The 22901-nt window shown below is 40.3% G+C and overlaps 3 protein-coding genes across 6 annotated transcripts; 1 reads left to right on the forward strand and 2 right to left on the reverse strand.

Moving 5' to 3' along the window:
- Positions 1 to 3052: 3052 nt before the first annotated feature.
- Positions 3053 to 6786, reverse strand: LOC116197006. Of its 3 annotated transcripts, none has more exons than XM_031526993.1 (4): positions 6538 to 6786; positions 4795 to 5834; positions 3473 to 4423; positions 3053 to 3385 (listed from the first exon to the last, which is right to left on the reverse strand). In XM_031526993.1, the coding sequence occupies exons 2-4, from the start codon at positions 5800 to 5802 to the stop codon at positions 3356 to 3358; spliced, it is 1989 nt and encodes a 662-aa protein (XP_031382853.1). In that variant the 5' UTR covers positions 5803 to 5834; positions 6538 to 6786; the 3' UTR covers positions 3053 to 3355. The 3 variants fall into 3 exon arrangements, with proteins under 3 accessions (XP_031382853.1, XP_031382852.1, XP_031382854.1); XM_031526992.1 differs by having other exon boundaries at positions 4795 to 5838; XM_031526994.1 differs by lacking the exon at positions 6538 to 6786 and adding an exon at positions 6399 to 6520 and having other exon boundaries at positions 4795 to 5838.
- A 4888-nt stretch (positions 6787 to 11674) lies between these two features.
- LOC116194195 (probable serine/threonine-protein kinase SIS8) lies at positions 11675 to 19274 on the forward strand. Of its 2 annotated transcripts, none has more exons than XM_031522944.1 (17): positions 11675 to 11937; positions 13106 to 13502; positions 13650 to 13853; positions 14478 to 14666; positions 14787 to 15046; positions 15157 to 15276; positions 15385 to 15474; positions 15675 to 15770; positions 16066 to 16152; positions 16604 to 16688; positions 16790 to 17084; positions 17380 to 17503; positions 17593 to 17612; positions 17750 to 17906; positions 18310 to 18598; positions 18840 to 18912; positions 19053 to 19274. In XM_031522944.1, exons 2-17 carry the CDS (start codon positions 13254 to 13256, stop codon positions 19133 to 19135), a joined length of 2421 nt encoding a protein of 806 aa, XP_031378804.1. In that variant the 5' UTR covers positions 11675 to 11937; positions 13106 to 13253; the 3' UTR covers positions 19136 to 19274. The 2 variants fall into 2 exon arrangements, with proteins under 2 accessions (XP_031378804.1, XP_031378805.1); XM_031522945.1 differs by having other exon boundaries at positions 11675 to 11920.
- A 41-nt stretch (positions 19275 to 19315) lies between these two features.
- On the reverse strand, positions 19316 to 21952 carry LOC116194196 (F-box/LRR-repeat MAX2 homolog A). The gene has a single exon (XM_031522947.1). The coding sequence runs from the start codon at positions 21644 to 21646 to the stop codon at positions 19493 to 19495; it is 2154 nt and encodes a 717-aa protein (XP_031378807.1). The 5' UTR covers positions 21647 to 21952; the 3' UTR covers positions 19316 to 19492.
- Between the last annotated feature and the right edge of the window lie 949 nt (positions 21953 to 22901).

Below are 22901 nucleotides of genomic sequence, written 5' to 3' on the forward strand. Positions count from 1 at the left end.
ACACACCCATATATACATGAAAAGAAAACACCATCCTCTAGAACAATCTTAAATTTAACATCCACCACCTCCGCCGCAACCACCACCTCCTCCACCACCGCCACAGCCACCTCCACCACCAGCGCCGCCTCCTCCATGTCGCCTCTTACGAGGACGGGTGCCGATGCTACTATCCCCGCAAGCGAATACTGCCATGGAAATGATGGTCAGAGAGAGCACGACTGCACAAAGCATGAAGAGGAGCCCACTCGATCCGCCTCCATGACCATCCGCCAGCTGCACCAGAAGCCTCGCCATAGTTCCTTTTCTGGTAAATCCTTGGCAGTCTCCTTCGTCTTTACAAGGTCTGTAACTTCTGTTATGTGTCATACGATGTACATTGGTGACTACATATTTATAGGTAGAGAGGATCAGATGCTTACACTTCTCTGCCTGGTGAAGAAAAATTATAATTTAATTGTTTCTGTGATGTCTGAAATTGAAACGTCAAAGTTCAAATCCACGCGGCAGACAAAACATGAGCATAGTGTTTACGTGGACAATAAATATCATTATATATTTAAAAAAGAAATGGTCCAGAAAATGAACTGATAACTAATGTCGTGAGGTCGCCAAATTTCGCTTTGAATTGTCAGAGAGATTAAGAAAATTCCGAAACCGTATGATGATCCAATACCATGCGCGGGATTGCCTTGAAAATTTGTCAATTTTATATATATATATATATATATTTGGTTGAAAGTGATATTAAATTTGTCAATTATATTTATGAAAAAGGAAATGTTAAATTGGCTAATATATTGTATAAGTGTATCTATAAAATATTACATAAAATCAAGGTTTCGGCTCTGACGATTAGTTATAAAAGTCAATGCCCGAATCATGCAATAATCTATCAAAAATTATTACATCCAGAACAGTTAGAGTAAATTGCACCGGTGGTCCAAAATATTTTACAAATGTTTCATGATGGTCCAAAAAGTTTTTTTCGCTACATGATGGTACAAAATATTTCGAAATTGTTTCATGATGGTACAAACCGTCAACTCGAGCTGACGCCGTTAACATTTTGCTGACGTGGCGCGTCCTATGTGTCACTTTTGTTACGTGAAACCAATCATAGTACGCCACGTCATTTAAGACAAAATAAAATTTTAAAAAGTCCAAAAAAATACAAAAAATAATTAAAAAATACAAAAAAAAGAGTAAAAAATTTGAAAAAAAAGAGTAAAAATTTTGAAAAAAAATAAAAAATATTTTAAAAATTTAAAATTTATTTTTAAAAATTTAAAATTTTTAAATTTTTAAAAAAAATACAAAAAAAGAGTAAAAATTTAGAAAAAAAATTTTTAAAATTATTTTAAAATTTTGAAAAAAAATTATTTTTAAAAATTTAATTTTTTTAAATTTTTTAAAAAATTTTTTTATTTTTAAAAATAATTTTAAATAAAGAAAAAAATTCTTTAAAAAAAATTACCCTTTTAAAAAAAAAAAATTTAAAAATTTTAAAAATTTAAAAATAATTAAATTTTTTTAAAATAATTTTCAAAATTTAAAAATTTAAAAATAATGTTTTTTTTTTTTCTACATTTTTACTATTTTTGTATTTTTTATATTTTTAAAAAAAATTAAAAAAATTTAAATTTTTAAAATTAATTTTCAAAATTTTCAAAATTTTAAAATATTTTTTTTCAAAATTTTTACTCTTTTTTTTGTATTTTTAAATTTTTTTGTATTTTTTTAATTTTTTTGGTATTTTTTTGGACTTTTTAAAATTTTATTTTGTTTTAAATGACGTGGCGCACTATAATTGGTTCCACGTAACAAAAGTGACACATAGGACGCGCCACATCAGCAAAATGTTAACGGCGTCAGCTCGAGTTGACGGTTTGTACCATCATGAAACAATTTTGAAACATTTTGTACCATCATGTAACGAAAAAAACTTTTTGGACCATCATGAAACATTTGTAAAATATTTTGAACCACCGGTGCAATTTACCCGAACAGTTATATTGGCCGATTCCGCTACAATTTGGTCCTCGAATTTTTCTGTTGTCAACATTTTCACTACTTAAATTAAAAATTTTAGGAATTTAGTCCTCGAATTTCAATTCCGTCTAATACATGGGTCCAAACGTTTAAATGGCTCGACGAAAATCTGATGCGGATGCTGACCTGGCACAAACGGCGTCGCATATATTATTTTTTAGTGCACAATACCAAAACGACGTCGTATTAGTTTTTTCTTTTTAAAAAATTTTTTTTAGGGAAGGTCGGAGAAGAGGAGTACAACCGCTGTTCATCTTCTTCATGCTTCCTTGAAAGCCCTAGCTTCGCCTCCTCAAAAACCCTAATCCCCTTCAACCACCGTTGATGTCGGCCACCTTCTGCGGAGCCGGCGACGCCACGAGGAGGAAGAGGGAATAGTAACGAGGAAGACCGTCAGGTCTCCTCTATTTTTTGTCTCTCTTCACCGCTCGCAAGTCGACAAGCTTCAGCTAGGGATAGCAACGAGGAGGAAGGGGGTGAAGATACCAAAAAGAAACTACGGAGTTTTCTGGACGTGTTTTTTGATTCATCGTTTGGTTTCCATCAATCATGAAGAACATCTTCAACAAGAAGCCCGACCCACCTCCCCCTCAGGCGAGGTCGCCAGCAGCAGCCGGTACCCTCAGGCGAGCTCAAATCCCTCCGCCGGCCGGCTTCCTTCTTGTTTTTAAAAAAATTGATTTTTTTTAAAAAAAAATCATAAAAAAGTGGACGTCTTGCTCACTTTGATTAATTTAATCGATGAAACGACGTCGTTTATCTTTGTGGAGAGAAGACCTGCATCGACGACGTCGTTTTTCGTGGTGGCATGGCACAAATTTGACGCTGTTAGTGCCAAGTGTTGCTCCACATCAGATTCCCGTCGAGCAAAGTAAAGTTGGGAGTCGGGAGCCGAGTGTTAGACGGAATGCAAATTTGAGGACCAAATCCCAGAAATTTTTAATTGACGTAGTGAAGTGTTTGGCAATAGAAAAATTCGAGAACCAAAGTGTCAGTGGACTCAAAATAAATACTCGTTGTCGTGTATCATAGATATGGAGAGAATTCGGAACGAAAATTATGAATATCGTAAGTCCACTGCAAATATATATTCCATAAGATCGACGATCTTTACAAGAAGGGACTCTCTGTTTCTATGATTTATTTCAGTGTAGGAGGCATTGATTTACAGTTTCCCGACTGTACACGTAAACAAAGCTGTAGGCTCGCCAGAAATGAAGTTCTCCGAATTATTTGTATGCATTTGGGGAGTTGGACGTGCTTGAGGAAAACATACCATCGATGAGAAGAAGATCCTCGACCTTCAAGCATCTGGAATTGGTGGGAGCAACTCCTGACAGCATGAACGATGATGAGATTCCGCAGGCAATATATGAATTAACAGTTAACGATCGAAGAGGCGAAGGGGTAAAATTGCTACCTTGGAGGACCGTAAATGGCCGTAGTGTACGTTGGAAGTCCTCACGATGGTTTCCCATTTGGTTTCAATCGGAGGCGACTTGGAAAGGACGGCTTTTCTGCTCGAAACAATATTTGTGCCCAAAGGAGTCTTAGAAGAAGCTGAGTTCTTGGAGGAAACAGCAAGCAGAGTCCGTGACAACCATGAATCTGAAGGAGATTTTGGTAAGGGAGGTGGAAGATGAAACTTCGAGTTGCTGATCAAGGAAATTTGTCGCCCTTCCACTTTTGTAGCCGACTCGCTATCCAGATCAATCTTCCCATCACCACAAGCTTCTCCGCAGTTCTTTGCTTTGGCTTCCACAGTAAGGTGTCGGTCGTCGGTGGAAGATATGATTGGGTCAATCTGTGCTTCACAATCAGATTTATCAGAAGGCAACGGAGAGAAGTCGGTAATTTTTTTCGGTTCCGATTCAATCAACACATCATTTGGGAGATCAAACTGATGCTTAGTTTCCAGACACGAAGACTTCAACAAAGCTGCAGCGTTATCATCTTGATTGTTTAGGCCCTTTGAGTCCGAAGAACAAGTATCCGAGTTCCGAGACTTCACCAAATGGACAGAATCCACATACAAAGTTTTCTCAACTACAGGTCCAGTTGAACGTGATTCCCATCCACTGCCCTCACTGGCCAATAGTTCGCGGAAGTTCATGCATCGTCTTTCCAGAGGATTGAACATACCATCAACAGACGAATCGTTGAGTTTCCCAGCAGCTGTCCCCACTGAATTTTCTGCTTCGAAAGCAGCTCGAAGAGAAACTTCCTTCCGGTTAAGAATCTGGCCATTACCCTGCAACTGTTTGTAGAGATTCGATCCTTCTAAGTTGTCGCCATCTTCTCCAGAACTAGCTTCACCCAATTTGCTTCCTGAGTCGAGCCTGCGTTCCTTTAGCTCCTCACAGGGTGCTCTCTGCTCATTGCAGACAAATTTACCAACATTCAGCGCGAGATAATCATTCAAAGCAGGTCTAACTTAAATATTTTTAACTAAAACTTACGAAATAAAGAAAAGAATCCCATTGGCTTTTGAAGAAAAATTCTCCAGTTTCCTATTTTCTTGTGTGGAAGAAAGCTACTTGATTCCTCATTTCTGCAATTATTTTCAGGTGACAGAGACGTTTTTCATGCTTTGTTCTTACCATTTCACTTGTACATGTTTTCAATAATACGAAACTGGAAAAACTGTCCGTAACGGATTTCATGCTTTATACTTACTATTTTACTTTTATATGTTTTCAATAATACGAAACTGGAAAACTGTCCATAACGAGAGAGATATACCTTGGTCCTGTTTTCTGCAACGGAATCCTTGTATGAAGACTTCCCTCTCGCTCTTCGAGCCGAATGAGGCATGGGAGGCTGCATAGTCTTTATCCCTGGAACTGGATTTAACATGCAAAAGCGGGGCAATAACCCGCAGACTTTAGCTGGTGTATTCTCATAGTCGTCCCAGTCATCATCTTCACTTTCTTCCCGGAACTCGTTCAGGATGTATCTTAATGGAACTTTAGGCCTACCTTGATCAACAACAGGACAATCTTCCTTTACCACATTATCAGATAACTTTTTCGGTCTAGGAATTTCTTGAGCGACGGGTAGGGGCTTCCTAGATGTGTGATGAGGCATCTCTGATGCCATCGCTTTGGCAGCAGGCAGGAACCGGCTCATCATGAAGTCCCAAGCCCCTGGATCGGCATTAAACCCCTCTGATGACTTCCAATCTGGACCATCCAATCCACACAAACCACTGATCACGCTGCTGTTCAAGAAGAACGAATCTGATCTGGAGAACGTGTCTCTAGCATCTAAGAAAGCCTCATCACCTTCCTCCGAACTAGAACCCCCTTTATCCCCGATCTCTTCCTCATGTTTAGGCCCATGTTTGGTCGCTTCCTGAGCGACTGACTGAGTCTTATTACTTCTCTGTGGGTCTACACCTGTGACTACTATGCAATCCTTGTCTGAATCCTGATGTTTGAGTTCGGTTTTCGGACTCCTTCCAGGTGGGGGCTTCGGAGCAGCCGGAGGGCATTCAACAACCGTATGGTCATGCAATTCTTTTTCTTCCTTTGGTTTTCCAGGAATTCTTTCCCATACAAACGGAACATTCCCAGGATTTCTAATGGGACCTGATTTCAGTTCTGATTTATAAGTTGGCAGAGGAGGCAATTTGTGTAGTGAGCTAACAACTTTCCTTCTTCGCTCCTGTGCTTCTGCCGGCCCAGGAGTTGCCGAGTATCGCCTCACACTGAGGAGTGGCTGATTGAAGTCCAACTGCTTTTCTTCCATGAGGTTTCTCAGTAGCAAACCTTCACATATGTCTATCTAGATAGCGAACCAAGACAGAAGAAATAGTCGATGAGAAGAGATGTCATCAGAAAGCAGCGACGGGCTATGAGTCCTTTACGTTTATTCTCAAAGAACACCTACCAAATCACTACTCGGATGTTCACTTCATCCTAGTTCAAGAGGCTGAGCCAAGAACATAAGTCGAAAAAGCAAAAGAAGATAGGCTTTAAATCATTAACTGAGTTTCACCAATCCCCGATTTGAATCTTGATCACTCAAAACATTTCTAACTCGTACGGCTTTTGTCAAATTTAAGGACATTCCTAAAGTAGGTAGCCAGAAAATTGCACAAGAATAATAGCAGCATCAAGTTGCAAGAGCCCACTTGAAGTTCAAAGCATCAGCCTCACAGAACCGATAAACGATCATACATACGACCCCCGAAGAACAAATCCCGAAAACGAGAATCATTCATAACTAGTGATTCTTGACATATCGGTAGAATTTTCTTCTAAATAAACACTGAAGAACGTATCAACCGACAAGAAGAAAAAGAAGACTGCACAAGAAAGACAGTAAAAGAGAGCAGAATATACGTGAGAGGGACCACAACTGAATCAGATTACTCCCGGACAACCCCCACCCCACTCATCTCCCAGCAAGAACAGAGCTTTCTTGTCGAGCCAATAACGCAAAAGAAGAGGATTCTTGGGAAACAAACGGTGATGATGGTACCTCTTAAGCTGATCCTTCCTCACCAGCTGCCCATGCAGGGAGAGACCCGGTTCATGTCTTTGGCTCAGAGAGAGAGAGAGAGAGAGAGAGAGGTTTAGGTGAGGGGGAGAATCGAATCAGATACCTAATCAAACACTTTAGAAGTCATCAATGGATGTTGAGAGGGAGAGAAGAGGAATAAACTTGGCTGTACGCTTTGTGTTTTATTAGTTTACTTCAATGCTGAGCTGAGCAGAGCAGAGCAGAGCAGAGCACAGCCGCTGCTGTTGAGCCTTCTTTAATGCAAAAATCATTTTTATTAAATTACTAATAATAATTTTTAAAAAATTGCACCCAGAAAAAGGGAGGGGAAAAGAGCCAAATCTTTATATATGAGGGAAAGACCCTTAAGAAAGTATACGTAGCTTTGCTCATGGTTGGACACTTGAGCTTAGGTTTCATGCGAAGGTGCAGGACCTACGCAAAAAATATTCAGTAAGTATTGCACGATTGCCTAATTATGTAAAATTCAACCAATAACTGACATAAACAAAGAAGAGATTATAGTTTAGAATGTTTCTTTCTCTATTTTCATACTAGTCGATTATTGATTGAGCTTTACGTGTTAATATTACTGTATAATAGTAGCTGAATATTTTATCCGGAGACCCATAACCTGAACGATAGAGAAAAGGGCTTTTGGGTCATCGTCGTCACAATTGCATCATTCAATTGCGAATTTTTAGTAAAACAGGTGGGCTGCACATTCATTCAATTATTGATGATGGTTCTCTTTCTTTCTTTTCTGTATTTCGAAATATAAAATACACATCAAATAATTTCTATCTTTTGTATATATTTTATGGTGGCCCCTCTTATCAATGCCAATCCCAAAGTTCATGTTCTCGAGAAAATCTTGCCCACATTTAGCTAGGTCATGTATAGTTAACTACTAGCAAGCATGCTCCTTCCAAGAAGACTGTTGAAAATCAGCAACCCTCGTAGTTGCAGTAACACGCATTCGGGAACGCAATGCACGTGTTCTTGTGAGTCCTAACTACATTGAAGTTGATATCGTGATTTTTATCCGACTATCGCACAACGGCACATATCGGGGAATATATGGAGGGAAAAGCAGGTAATCCTTCAATTTCTTCACTTTAATTTAGTGATCTAAATGGAGAGATGAGATGCCTTTCCTTTATAATCATTCATGTGTATTAATTCTAATTCTAACTTGGGAAAAATGAAGTTTCAAATTCGAGTTAGTAATGATTCAAATGAAATCCCCAACAATAAAATCAGCCATTATAGCAAATCACTTTGATGTTGATCCTGTCTCTCACCTTTACCTTCCCAGTAATCATGAATTGTTAGGAATTATGATACCCCCGATTATTCCCACTTCGATTTCTCATAGAAAAAGCTTTTATTAGGTAAGCATAAGATGTTAGTTTTTCAATGCTTCAAAATGTTCGGTTTCTGCTAGCGACTCGTGTAAATCAATGATCTACTTAGAAATCATAAGAATCATCAGAGTCGGTATGTGGATGGTCTCGACAATGCATGATCATCTTCAAAACACAACTCGGGGTACGCCGTTGAAATGATTCTTTTAATCGGTATTTATTATTTGGACAAATATGCTCTATAAAATTGACTTGAACAATCTGGGATATAAGGATCTATCCTGGGCAAGTGCATGAGAAAACGATTCAAAAGCATATGCTGTTGTTGTTGTTGTTGTTGTTGTTGTTGGGATACCTTTATGCAAGTCCTTTTCTCTTGTCTGTCTCCTTTTTATTTGCCAACCTCTCTTTCTTCATCTAATTTGTTGTTCATGTGGAACTTGCAAAGCAGCTCGGCCAAATTACGTTATTTTATTTCAAAAGACCTTTCAATTTTCCTTTCTTCTTTACCTAATTCTTTTTCTCTTTCATTTTAAATCTAATTGTGATACAGATCCACGACCACGATGCAAAACAAACATATGCAAATTAACATGTTTTACATATTCTAATAAAAAAATATATTTTGCATGTGAAAATAGACAAAATTTTATGAACTATGTCAAATTGTGCTTGTAAATCTGACCAAGAACGCATAAACATATATAGAGAGATAACCCGTGTTATGCACGGAAAATTTACAATATATTAAAATGACATATAATATACGTTGAAAAAAATAAAATTTAGTCTCAATTAAGGTGCAACAATTTCAAACTTCGGAGATTTTCGATCCTGTCAATTTTTCAATTAGACATGAGTATTATCACTTAATAATTTAAATTCTTCATTTTAAGATGAGATCAAACTCGTATAAGTTTCAATATAAATTTTAGACAGAGTGCCTCGCCTCACAGTTTACTTGTTCCAGCATTGATTATCTTTACGTGGAACATGAAGACCAGACATTGAACTGCCAACCAAATCCAGCGGCGTCAAGTGGGTAAACTCTCGTGCTGCAAACTTGCCCACCTCATCCAATGAAATCATAAATGGAATCAGACAATCCTCTTATTTGATTATGATTTTATCTTTTGTCCTTTTTCATCGGATCCACCCCAACCAGGTCCCCTTCCCCCATGCCATACATAATTTTTGCATCACACGCCATGAAATTCAGTCATAAATTATAAAACTTTTACATTATATTATAAAAATAAAGTGGGAACTCTACCAAGTCAACATCTATTCGTTATACAGTCCAAAAATCCATTGTAACAATAGGAAATGTTTCGGAAGCATCCCATGTAGGGGTGAAAACATTGATGTCTCATTTGATTCCCATCGTGTCGGTAGCCTTTTGACTTCCAATATCATCTTCCATATCACCAAAGTCAATTAAATTTCACATCCTTATCTCCAATATTAATTGAGCTCACACATTTTGAGGGCTACCCATAGCTCCTCCACCTACATTTATGGCCCCATATACATTGTGGGAGGTTCTCTCAACATGATACGGAGCCGCCATAATACAATTAATAACTTTTTAGTTCAAGAGTTTAGTATCTTTAATATTCGTGATTAGTACAAAAATTATCATTTTTACTTTCGATTCAAGTATTTAATACTTTATACGGTCGACATAAATAATAAAATATTAAATATTTGAATTAAAATACTAAATAATTGTTGAACTAAAGTATCGAATATGTCATCTTAATAATATGTCATGTTAGAATTTTGCCAAAACTTCTCTTATCCCGTCAAGGAACTGTACCAATCCTCCACATTACATAAAGTTGATATAACTATATACAGTCCTTTTTTCGATGTGTACTGTAATATAATATCGGTTCCTTATCGGGTTAATTTTTACCCGTATTATTCCCGTGGAGGAAAATTCCCGAAGTTTCTTTTCGTGGGCCCTGCGGTGCAAGGCTCCAGCGAACACGTGACAGATCGAAGTTAAAGTGAGCCTGAGTCAGTGGGAATGTTGGGCCTGGGCTTCATTTGCTGGGGACGGGTCAGCCTTTAAGCCTAAAGTATGGGCCATCTTGGGCTGACCGAGAGGCCTGTCAGGGTGGATTTGATAATAATGGCATTAATCTCGATTCGATGTGCTGAATTAATCACATCGTAAAAGTCTTATTCTCGAGCCCTCAACCAGCTTTGTTTATTGTAGCACCGGATCAGGACGGCAGTTTCATGGCACGGGTAAAAATCTAAGAGCGAGGAAAGTCGACCAGGCTATTGAGGATATGTATAAAAATATCGAACGGGGATTGAGTTGGTTTCGATTTCTAGCGTATCTTATAACCAATCCAAAAGGATTTTATTCCTATTTATCAATGAAACTAACAGATGTTTTAGTGGAACTTGTTGCAATAAATACACGTTTGACTCGTACTATGATATAGATATAAGTATTCAAGCTGACATTCAAATGCAGTCTCATTCAATTTGGAAAGTTCAGGTTAAAACCATCAAATCAGTGTTTGAATTGAATGCGATGAGTTGATCCAACGCTAACTCACCTAACCCCGTGAGTCCCTTATGCGCGTGAAATAACCCAATTATCATTTGTCTCGGCATGCGATGAAATCATTAAATAAACGTAATTAGCTTGTACAGTCAATATATATACATGACGGTTAGATTCGACAGGGCTAAGCAATGAGAGTTCAAAATAATCGTGGGAGCCGAGTATGGGATACACATGACTATTTTTCTTTTTTCAATATATTTAAAGAAAGTTAAATCAATGTTAGGTGAGGTAGCATTGGAGCTATGAAGATGACGATAATAATATTCAAAATGTAGTTGGCTTGGGTCGAGAAACAACATGAGAAGTGGTCACTTGGATTTGATTCGAGCGTTGACGAAGAAATACAACTTTCATAAAAAAATAAAAAAAATGATAAAAGTGGGAGCGTTGAGAGAAAATGAGAGGCAAAGAAGTGAAGACGAAGAAAAGGCAAATAGATGGAGACCCACCCAACCCCATCCCTTAAATTTTATTTTATTTATCGATTTTGGTTATTGAAGGGGGTGCTGTCTGCTGCTTAATTCATTTTCTTCTTATACACAAACCAATTTTGTTTTGTTTTGTTTCTGTTGGAAAAATAAGAAAAATCCAAACGAGAGAAAACACGGGTACCTTAACCTCGAAATTCTATAATGGATGATAGCAACAGAAATAAAAGTTGTCAGTTGAACCAATGCAATCGTCATTGTACTTGAACGTCGACAGAGGATTAGCTAATTTGTATTTTTAAGGTATGGTTATATTATGACCTCGGGTTCCATAATCGACAGTGCTGTCAATTTTCTCTCTAGTATGTCACTTAAATTCTTCTATGTCTTTTTTTTTTATTTCCCCCTATGAAGGATCATATTATTTCATGTATTCTTAGCTTTTCTAAAAAAAAGAATTTTTTCGATGAGAAATCAGGCAACAAAAGGAAAAATGGAAAATAATAATAATAAATAAGGAAAAAAAGAAGGGAAGGAGCTGAACTATTTATCGCCAGCTGGCCATAGGAGAGAGGTCCATAGATCCCGCGCGCCGCACGTGACTCTGTTTCCTCTCTCTCTCTCTCTCTAGGGGGAAAGGAAAGGAGGGGGGAAGGGGAAGAGAGAGATGAGGCCGTCGCTTTCCTCGTCGACCAGTATTACATCCAATCAGAAAGAAACTACCCATAAAACCGAATCCTCATTCCTTCCCCCAGCCCCAGCCCCAGCCCCAGCCCCACCCCTCTCTCTCTCTCTCTCTTATACACATATACATACACATATATCAGGTTCCAGTTTGTTTGGGTTGCAGAGCTCTGTGCATTCACTCCGCTCAGCTCGATAGCTTCAGCAATTCCTCGGGAGTGAAAGAGAGGATACGAGGCGTTGATGTAGAGATTCAAATGTTATCCCTGGGACAGGCGCGCGGCGCGGAGTCAAATGTACGGATCTGCTGGCGGTAAATCGTGGCATCTCCTCGCTTCCTTTTAGCTCTTCAATCAATCTGGTTTCAGCTCGATGCAGTCGAAATTCTGTATGCGGTTGTCTTGATGTTCTGATCGAGCGGAGGTCGGGAATTCTCCAATTTTGTTGAGACAGCTGTTTGGTAGAAAGATTTGAGCCTAATTTGGAAGAATTTAGGTGCTGGAACTGTGTGCAGTTATAGAAACAGTGGCCATTCCTGGAGAAGGAGCTGTGCTATTGCTTTGTTTTGACTTTGGTAGTGAATTTTGTCTGGAGATACTGAGATAAGCTCCTTAAGAATTGATTTATAATCTGTACTGAATTGCTGTTCAGTTTTCCTGGCCGGCTGATTCTGTTTGGTTGCTTTGGAGGTAGAATATAGGAACAGTTCCCCACTGATCGGGCATCGCGTGAATATACATCTAGTGCCCTTGAATTCGTTCTCTTAAGTGTTTTCTCGAGAGAGCTTATCATCTTTACACTGCAGGCATTGCTGGTTCATGGTTAAAAGAGCTTATCATGCTCCTGCTTTCTTTACCTGGATAGTTGTAGCTTGTATTCCAAGTATATGGCACACCTGATCCAGAGATATGTTTTTATGATACAGAGTGTTACTGAGTCTTGGTGGCTGGTTTTTTTTTTTTTTTTTTTTTTTTTGCAGTTCCTGGGTATTTGCAAACTTCCGTTCTAAATTGAAAATCTTTCTCCTCATTTAATTCTTGAGCAGTTAACCACCGCCTTTACTGATAAAAGAATTTGTGATCATTAGATGGTTCAGTCGGTTCTCCAAAATACTCGTGTCATTGTGCTTCCTCGGACTTGACTATACTTTGTAATTGAGATGACAAACCATCTCGCAGAGATCGTAAAATGACTTTTCTTTCAATTTGGGTTGGATGGGTTCTCTGACCTGGCCCGTGAACTGCAGCCACTGGCTTATGAATGTTCTCCCAGCATCAGCTTATCTGTGAAGAGACATGCCGAATTTCTGTTTATCTAGATTCTTTGCTTCAGTTAATGTGTAACATGGCTTGTTTTGCACTTTTGCCCTGTCAGCTTGAATTGCTCTTGTTAGTTATGCTCACAGTTGTGAAATTCTTGATTTTGGAGAGTAGGTAACTACATCTCAGGAATCAATTTGATACTTGCTTTTTATTTGGCAGGTTTTATGGGCCCCATCCAATAAAGTTGGGACAAAACACAGATGCAAATCCACAGCGTCTGATTTAGGAAATGATTTTAGATTGAAAAGGGCTTTTCATGGGGTAAAAAGTGGGCCGAAATGGTTTTACATCACAAGTGCTTAAGAACATGGAGGAAACACGAGATGATGCAGGGTCATCCGAGAAAGGGCCTCCTAATGCTGCATGGTGGAATTCGGATTTTATGGAGAAATTTGGATCCTTGTCGCTTGGTGCTCAAGAAGACTCCTTAAGCAACAAAGAATCGCCTCGGAATTCTGAGCAAGAGGGTTTGTCACCTCAGGCAGCTTCACAAATTCTTTGGAGCACTGGGGTGCTTTCTGAACCAATTCCGAATGGCTTTTACTCTGTTATTCCGGTTTGTAACAACTATCTGGTGTCTCTTATTTTCTATAATTAGTCAACTGATTTTGCTCATATTTGTCAATATTGGTCACTTAGTTCAATAGAAACATGGGTTCCATATTAATTGTTGCTCAAACAAGGAGTAGCTATCATAATGCAGGAGAAAAAGCTCAAAGAGCTATTTGATTGCATTCCTATACTGGATGAACTTCATGCTTTGGGGCCAGAAGGTTATAGGGCTGATCTCATTTTAGTGGATTCCAAAAAAGACAAAAAGCTATTTATGCTGAAGCAGCTGGCCTTGACTCTAGGCAAGGGGATGAATTCAAATCCAGCTGCAATGATAAAAAAGATTGCCGGATTGGTGAGGCTTTATTTTTGGTCAGATAGTTTTTAGCTTTTCTCTGCTCTATTAATGTTCTTTCTTTTGTTCATTTATTCTCATCATGTTTATTGCTAAAATTTTTTGAATTGCTTTGGGCATATTGTTCAGCCACTATGTACAGTAACTGGGATGTGTAATTACTTTATCAAGTCAGTATGATTGTTCTGGTCGCTGTTCTTCTTACTTTTTATCAGGACATGTACTGTAAATTCTAAAAAGGAATGTGTATCTAATTTGTGATGGTTCAGTTTTGCATTGATTCCTCAGAGTGGGTTCCTACATATGGTGCTGCTTGATTAAGGATATAGTTCACAGAGATTTACATCTTAAGCATTTCCTGAACAAGCATCTGCTGTAGGATTATAGGAATATTTTATCAAATTCTCCTGAATAAACATCTACTGATTGTTATTCAGCATTTACTTAGAACGCAAGCAATGCCACAAAAATGCCTCATTCAGAGAAAAAGAAAGAATAAAATAAGAGATACGTTCTGGAGGTTACTCAAATAACTATCACCTACAAGTTATACTCATCACCTACAAGGATACAACTTTTCAACAAGTATTTTGTAACATACAGGCCTGCCTTCATCTATAACAGGTTTCTGATTTTTACAAAAGACCAAATCCGGAGAGTCCCGCAAAAGCTGTAGTGGAGGAATCCTCCCACATTTTGGATAATCGAGGTGTCCAGATGTTGGGACAAATAAGACATGGTTCTTGTCGTCCTCGGGCAATTTTGTTTAAAGTTCTTGCCGATACTGTAGGTCTAGAAAGCAGGCTCATGGTGGTAAGCTTCATGCAATGATATCTCTAATTTCTGGATATCATCCTAATGACTGAAAATTTGGTCCCTTCCCTTTTCAATTCATTACTGATTTTCATTTTGAATGTGATTTATCTTTGGCAGGGTTTACCAAGTGATGGCAGTCTCCAGTTTGTAGACTCATATAAGCATATGTCTGCAATAGTTGTCTTGAACGCTGTGGAACTAGTGGTTGATCTGATGAGATATCCTGGCCAGCTGATTCCATGTTCAACAAAGGCAATATTTATGACCCACATTGCTGCAGCAGGGGAGAGTGATTCCGCAGAAAATGACTCTTGTGATTCACCTTTAGAACCAAACAGCCCACTCTATGGATATTCTGAGAAAGTGGACCCCGAAAGGTGGGCATATGTTTTCAAGCATAAATAATCACCAAAATGGAAGTTCGTTTTGCATGATGACATACTTCTTATGTTGGTTTTGCTATTACAACTTGTGATCTTTTGTGCAGTGCTGAGAAAGATGAGAGTCTTCAGTTTCAAGGGAGATTTGAAGGATTTTCAAATGTATCTGGTCTATCTCTCAGAAACATGATGTTTCGATCTAATACAACGATTGATAGGCAGTTCAGGTGATGATAACTTGTTTGGATAGATATTTCCCCCCACTTCTACAATCATGTCTTTTTGCTACCCTTAAATGATTATCAAATCATTGACTCTCTATTTTGCTTCTTCAGCTTATCTCATAGTGAACCTGATATTGCAACTAGATTTTGGGGACGCAACCGGAGAAAAGTCGTTGCGGACCAGCGGAACTCTAGTCTGAGGTTTTGCTTTGTTATTTTATATCAAATGGAGTTTGATGATACTGTATTTTTAAAATCTTTATTTATGTCTTTCTGCACTCCAAAAGGTAAAAAAGAACAGAAAATTCTATGCATGATAAACTTTGGTGAAGAAAATTCTATGCATGACAAACTTTTGAAGGAAGCCTTTCATTTCTAATTGCACTGATTTTGCTTTTCAGTCCAGAGCATCCTTTATTTCGAGCACGAGGACGTTCCATGCTTAGTGGTGATAGGAAGTCTCTCAGAGATTACACAGATGGTGCATCTTCATCAAGGTTGCTACTACTAGCCCTCTGTTTTTCTGATTTATGTGTGTGCGTGTGTGTGTATGTATATGCAAGAAGAATAGTCATATGAGCCTGTAGGCTCAGACTTAGCATCTACCCTCTAGGAGCTCGTTACTTCTATTTTCTTGAGTTTTCTTCTTTTATTGCTTGCATGTTCCCATCCTCACTGTGATTGAGAAATGAGTCAGTATCACATTTTAATTCTGGCTTAAACTGCCTGTCTTATTTTCTGAAACTAATTATGTTTTCTGTCTCTTGGAATGAATCTTGAAATATGTTTCAGGTCTGAAGGTACATCGACATCAGAAGGACGTAGGGCGAGAAGACGTAGCATCAGCATTACTCCTGAGATCGGTGATGATATTGTCAGGTTGATGCTGTTTTAACCCTTGTAGTTTTTGAGCATAAAAGCTGCTGCAGACTACAAAATTTGGTATATTTTATGGAATCTCACTCACTTCTGTTGAATAGTTGACTAAATAGTTGACTAAATTAGCAAGATGGTTGATGTTATTCAATTTGTGAGCAAATAATTTGTAATTTTCTAGTTCTTCAATAGCTACGGAAACAGTGTGCAAACATCCAACTAAGGCAATAACTGGAAGCACTTGACATGCTAAAGTGAATCATTGTACCTCATAATCACCCATAATTACTATTGGGTCTGTTGTGCCTTGGCAACATTGGTCAAGATTTTGAGCTCCATGGACTATGAATTCTTAGAGAACAGGAAATCATCCGACATACTGGATTTTGCTTTGATTTGGTGCATAACTTGTGTTCTTAATCCGTGAAACTCACCATTGTTCGACTTTCATCAGAGCTGTGCGTGCCATGAATGAGACGCTAAAGCAAAACCGCTTGTTGAGAGTGCAGGGTGGAGATGGTCAAGATCTTCAAAAACGAGTATACTTCTTTCATCCCTAATGATTTTTGCACTTGCCCTCCTTTTGAATTCATATTTGTTTAGCTTTGTTTTTAATTGTCAATAACTTTGTGTCAATCAGGACCAGAATCTCAATTCTGATGCTCGTAATGAGGTATCTGGTGGAACGTCTCCAATGTATAATCGGGAACATTTAAGTTCTCCCAAGGCGATGTCATTGCCCTCATCTCCACATCAGTTTAGGAGTCAAAGTTCTACGCGAATTGGAACTGTTGATTATCAGGAGAATTCTGAAATGGTCTCCACCTGGAACAAAGTCCTTGAATCTCCAATACTCAGTAACCAACCCCTGCTACCTTTCCAAGAATGGAATATCGATTTCTCAGAGTTGACCGTTGGGACTCGAGTTGGTATTGGTAATTGCATATACCCTTTCATTTCTCTTCCGTGTTGGTGTTTATAGTTAGTATAAGAAACCATATGTTTCAAGGGATTGGAAATGCTAGGAATGACACTTACCTAGAGACTGTTAAGCTTGCATATGCTTGGAATTTGAAAGTGTCTAGAGATTGTTGAGGTTCTATGTAATTTTTCTCATTATTCTGCATTTTAATATATGCGGCTCCATGAAACCATTATTGCTTTTGTTATGAATTTCTGGATCCTTCTATCTACCGATGGTCATGAAAGGATCTTTTCTTTGATGTATAGGCTTCTTTGGAGAAGTATTTCGCGGCGTATGGAATGGAACTGATGTTGCAATTAAGGTTCTCTTGGAGCAAGATCTGACTGCTGAAAACATGGAAGACTTCTGCAATGAGATATCCATACTTAGGTACTTTGCTCTGACGATGTCAATTCCATTGTCCTATAGTAGTGCATTTCTAACTAGCTATGTCTATTTGTGTCTGCATATATTTCCAGCCGCCTTCGACACCCCAATGGTAATTTTCTCCACCTTTTTCTTATTGATTCTTTCTGCTGCAAATGATGTTTAATTACGAACAACAATTTATCACTTGTTCCCAGTATTAGCATTGATGTATAATGAAACTGAAGTATGATAGACTTTTCCTTGCAGTTATTCTATTCTTGGGTGCATGCACCAAGCCTCCTCGCTTATCGTTGGTAACTGAATACATGGAAATGGGATCCTTGTATTATTTGATTCATTTGAGTGGTCAGAAAAAGAAGCTTAGTTGGAAAAGGCGGCTAAAAATGTTGCGTGATATATGCAGGTAGTTTTGCTCTACCCTCTGCTTGTACATTCCTTTTTAAATTTTTGTCGTTTCACCTTTGAAAACTGTTAGTGTTGCTGCTCATTTAATACTGTATGAGCAAGACCTGGAACCATCCATCCAAAGTTGCGCACTGATCCATCTATAGGGAATTAGAATTGTAATTGCCTGGAATTTTTCTATTTCTCCTTCCTCTTTCACTTTGCCTAATTTTAAATTTAAATCTTATTAAACAAGCCCTGACTAAGGTGATTGAATTTTTCTCCCCCTTTTCTTTTTTCTGTGAAAAAAGAGGATACAACTTGCAATACTGATTAGACACAGGTGCCACTTATAAGATGCATGTTGAAATTGTTAACGCTATATCTGAGCTTTTTGAACTGATCGCGTGCTGGTGATTTAGGGGGTTGATGTGCATACACCGGATGAACATAGTTCACCGTGACCTGAAAAGTGCAAACTGCCTCATGAATAAACACTGGACCGTCAAGATCTGTGACTTCGGGCTCTCTCGGATAATGACCAATTCACCCATGAAGGATTCTTCATCAGCAGGAACTCCCGAGTGGATGGCTCCTGAGCTCATTCGGAATGAACCCTTCACTCACAAATGTGATATCTTTAGCCTTGGGGTGATAATGTGGGAGTTCTGCACCTTAAGCAGACCATGGGACGGTGTACCCCCAGAAAAGGTAATTGTCTAGGCATCCTCTCTGTTTGTTCATTCCTTGGCGCACCTTTTTCGTGTTTAACTGCCCCTATTGGACGATTCCCATATACTCTGTTCATTCCTTGGCGCACCTTTTTCGTGTTTAACTGCCCCTATTGGACGATTCCCACATATTTTCAACACCGATGCTGCCATTGCCTGTAAAGGAAACTTGGGATGAAAAGATAAAAAGTCTTATTGGTTATCCGTCTTGTTGGGTCCAGGTGGTGTATCTGGTAGCTAATGAAGGGTCAAGATTGGACATTCCTGAAGGCCCATTGGGAAGACTAATTGCAGGTCCGCCTGATAACCTTTTGTTATGATAATAATAATTACCAAAAAAAGGGGCATAATATTCAACCTTGGCAATTTTCGGTTAGTTACAAATTCTCTGCATCCCTATTTAAAGCTCATTTTTCTCCTGGTGTTTATCACAGATTGCTGGGCAGAACCGCAGGAACGTCCGAGCTGCGAGGAGATACTATCCCGATTGCTCGACTGCGAGTATTCCCTCTGCTAGTTATAAATGAATCCCATAAGTTGTTCATAAAACACAGGATAGAGAGTATGTATTGTTATTTCCGGCTCATAAAAACTGCAAACTGGGATGTGCCTGCCTTTCAATTGATCATATTCAAAACGTGGAAGGAAATTTTCGCTCCTGCCCTTTTTGCTGTTTGTTCACAACATCCTTCAATGATAAATGCAAAAATGCTTCGAGATGAAGACAACTCGAACATTCTTTTTCCATGCACGGAGTGTCAGCTCAATTCTGGTTCAACTTCCTGAGTTCTTCAAAATTATAAACAAAAGCAACAGCGGACAGGCCTTCTTGCTACCTCTTATTCTTATTCCTAAAAGTCACGGATGCATTTTCTCAGTCGAGGATGTGGCGCCGATTTAATGCATCTTCAAAACGGCTGCAGGAGTCCACTCGCATCTCGGTGCTCATATCATTCTCTGGTGCCGGGTAGTAGTCTTCCCTCAGCTGCACGTCCCTCAGGTTTGGGATCCTCAGCAAGAAATTCATGAAGTGCTCGTGTGCAGTCCCGTGAATGAAGAGCTTCCTCAAGCGGCATTCTGCGAGCAACCCAGCTGCAGGGAGGGACAAGCTCCTCTGATTCACATCCCGATCCTGCGGGGGCCAGTAATCGAGCTCACTAAGGCTCAGATCCCCAATCCCATTCAAGAAGAACCTCTCCCACAGGCTCAGGTCCATCTGACCTGATGGGGCAGTTAAAGCATAACCTATCGCGTCACCACAATCCAGTTGCATCTTCGATAGGGCCCGGTATTGGGCCAGAGTGCTCAACCCAAAAGCCCGAACAGCCGGCTTCTGCCTGCCTCGGCAGTCCCCTTCGACTCGTATCCGGATCTCCTCCAAACTAGGACAATCCTCCAGACCTGCCCTTTGCAAAGGGTTCAGCAGCTCCCCCACTCCAATCCAAAGAGAGAGATACCTCAACTTCTCCCAGCTCTTGGTCGAGAAGAACCCATTCCCATTGCTCTGCGAGTGGGAACTATTATTCGCGTCTAAATCCAAAGAGTACCTGCACTTCTTATGCCTCCCAGAGTCCTCTTCCAGTTCACTTCCATAGAAGTTCAAGAGCTTACCACCAGAAGGCTCGACTGCCTGATTGAGATCAAAGTTTCGAGCCACTTCTTCTTGCTTCTCACAATCATCCAACTCCAACCCATCCCACACGCAGTCTATGTGGAGTCTCTGGATCCGATCCCGAACTGGATCCACTGAGCGAAGGGAAGCGGCAGCTCCGAGATTCTTACAGCAAGAAATGGACACATCAACCAAAGTCCGACGAAGCAGAGTGGTCAGCGTTCTCATTGCCATCCACGTGATGTTCTTGCAACCTTGGACTTCAAATTTGACAAGGTTTGAGCAGCCTTTGCCAATCTCGATCAGCCCCATATCGGTCAAATCTGCTGAGTTTTTGATCGACAATGAAGTAAGCCCCTGACACTTAGCTAGCCCATCTAATTGGGACTCGATCGCCATTACGACCCCCTGGAAATGGCCCAACTTGAGAGTTCGCAAATTCTTGCACTTCGAGTTCAACACTTCCAGAGCAGACCCACTCTCTCTGACATTCCTACAAACATCTAACACTAACTCTTCCAGCAAAGTCAGTCGCGAAAAGACCTCGACGAGAGCTTCCCGAGTAATCCCAGCATCCTCGGAAGCAAACCCATCTTCCTCGGGATCGACCCGAGCATTAGACAACGAATTAGTATCTACTAAGTGAAGCAGAGTCAAGCTGGGGCAATTGGTTGCGATATCAAGGAGGGCTTGATCTCCGACAAAACCGATGTACCTGGGATCGAACGTACAGGCGACGAGGAACTCCTTCAGGTTCGTGCAACTGGAAGTGATCACGCTAATCTCGTGGGACTTGAAGCCCTCGCTGAACGAAACAGTGAGGAGATCGAGCCTCGTGAGGCCGGCAGAGATTTGGGGGCAGGCTTGAAGAACCGGCGGGAGATCCTCCGTGTAGTAGTAGAAGCTGGAGAGATCGAGCGACCGGAGAGAGCTGCAGCTCCGGAAGAGGGTGTCGAAGTCGGCGCCGAGGGGCGATTGCGGCGGCCGCTGATGCCACCGGACCAGCTTGACGTGGCTCAGGTGAGGCCAAAGGGGGAGGAGGATCTGGAGCACGAGGAAGGAGCGGGCGTAGACGGTGAGGGAGGTGACCTCCGGGAAGGCGAGGCAGAGGCGGTGGGCGAGGAGGTAGGGGTCGACGGCCGCGGCGGAGAGGAGGTCGGTGCCCCAGGGGGAGAGGAGGGAGAGGTCGAGGTTGGTGACGCGGCGGAAGCTGACGGGGATCCCGAGGAGGTCCCGGACGTTGCCGCGGAGGATGAGGGAGGAGCGCGTGGACCGCTCCAGCGCCAGGTACTTGCGGCAGACAAGGGAGAGCGAGTTCCGGGCGCGCGTGTCCGTCACGAGCGCGAAGATGTTCGACAGTATGACGTCCGGCAGGTCGCTAAGGCCGGTGGCGGGCTCCCAACCCGTTGGTGCCATCCAATATCACGGCGGCCCGGCGTCGCCGCCTTGTTCGGCTGCTGGGTTTTACTTTTCTAGAAGGTAAGATGGATAGATATCACAGCTCAGAGTGAAGAGAGAGAGAGAGAGAGAAGATGGGAGAGAGCTGCACTTCACCGGAGTTAATGGAAACAGGTGGGTTTGCCGTGAAATGAAGTCCCACGTGATGAAGAAAATATTGTGCGTAATCGGTACGCCACGTGTCACGGCATTCTATAAATAAATTTATCCTTCTAAATAATATGGTGTTATAAATTTATAATCACTCGTGCCGATGTTTCGTATCGATAGGTTTGTTGCGTATATCCCGTGATATATCTGTTATTTATAAGACTTTATCCGCGTGATGGGAAATAGATGTGTCTAGACCTCACTCGCCTCATGGCGCGTGACCGGAGAGAGAACACCAGCATGGCTCTTTTTTTTTTCTTTTTTTTTTTTTGAGGCATCCAGAGACAGGAACTAATCCGCGGGCGAGTTCGTCTTGTTCTGGACTACAATATGCTTTCAAACTGATATGGAATTCTTATATTGTAGGTGAAGTCCGTAAATGAAAGCTCGATTGACATTCATCCACGTCCTTGTTGTCTTTGGCTTAGGATTTATCGATGGGCCTCGGACTTGGAATACGATGTTTGGGATTTTCTTTTCGAAAAAAAAAAAAAGAAAAGAAAAGAAAAATCGTACGTTTTGATCAAGGTTCTGGATTTTTGGCTTTAGTTTTTCTATTGCTGTTTGCTCCTAAGTTTGGTCATTGGTGCGATTTTTCATCATGAGGACCGTTTTGTGGAAGCCATCGGCGACCCTACGTAGATCCAAAAGCCCCAATTGGGACCTCCCTTTGTGGATATGATATATTTTGTTCAATGGACTTCTCTTTTTTCTATCCGAAAGTACAACTACATACGTACAGGCCATTTTCGTTACTTCCGAGTTTTACGTATCCAAAACCACGTCTATTTCTAACACGGTCGGTCCTCGTGCATTCCTGGAACGTATCAAGGCCACTAGAACAGTACTGATCATCGATCAAAAATAAAATTGTCCTTTATATTATCTAGAACTTGACCAAAATCTACGGATATTGTTGAAATGAAAAGTAGTAGTGGAATGGTCCAAATTTTTCTCGTCGATATGACAAGAATATCATGATTTTATAATGAATTTAGTTAGTCCGTTCTTTTTATCTCCTTTTCTCTTATTCGCGTCTCAATTGCTCGACCTCCGACGACGT

The sequence above is a fragment of the Punica granatum genome, chromosome 2 (genome assembly GCF_007655135.1).
Source record: "Punica granatum isolate Tunisia-2019 chromosome 2, ASM765513v2, whole genome shotgun sequence".
NCBI classification, from domain to species: Eukaryota; Viridiplantae; Streptophyta; class Magnoliopsida; order Myrtales; family Lythraceae; genus Punica; species Punica granatum.

Excerpts from the sequence above, each read along its gene's own strand:
- LOC116197006 (XM_031526993.1), bottom strand. The coding sequence starts at position 5,802 with ATGGAAGAAAAGCAGTTGGACTTCAATCAGCCACTCCTCAGTGTGAGG. Across the intron at positions 4,424-4,794 it reads TTGCAGAAAACAGGACCAAG|AGAGCACCCTGTGAGGAGCT; the intron begins GTATATCTCTCT and ends TGCAATGAGCAG. Across the intron at positions 3,386-3,472 it reads GCCATTTACGGTCCTCCAAG|GAGTTGCTCCCACCAATTCC; the intron begins GTAGCAATTTTA and ends TCATGCTGTCAG.
- LOC116194196 (XM_031522947.1), bottom strand. The coding sequence starts at position 21,646 with ATGGCACCAACGGGTTGGGAGCCCGCCACCGGCCTTAGCGACCTGCCG.
- LOC116194195 (XM_031522944.1), top strand. The coding sequence starts at position 13,254 with ATGGAGGAAACACGAGATGATGCAGGGTCATCCGAGAAAGGGCCTCCT. Across the intron at positions 15,047-15,156 it reads GAGAAAGTGGACCCCGAAAG|TGCTGAGAAAGATGAGAGTC; the intron begins GTGGGCATATGT and ends TCTTTTGTGCAG. Across the intron at positions 18,599-18,839 it reads ACGGTGTACCCCCAGAAAAG|GTGGTGTATCTGGTAGCTAA; the intron begins GTAATTGTCTAG and ends TGTTGGGTCCAG.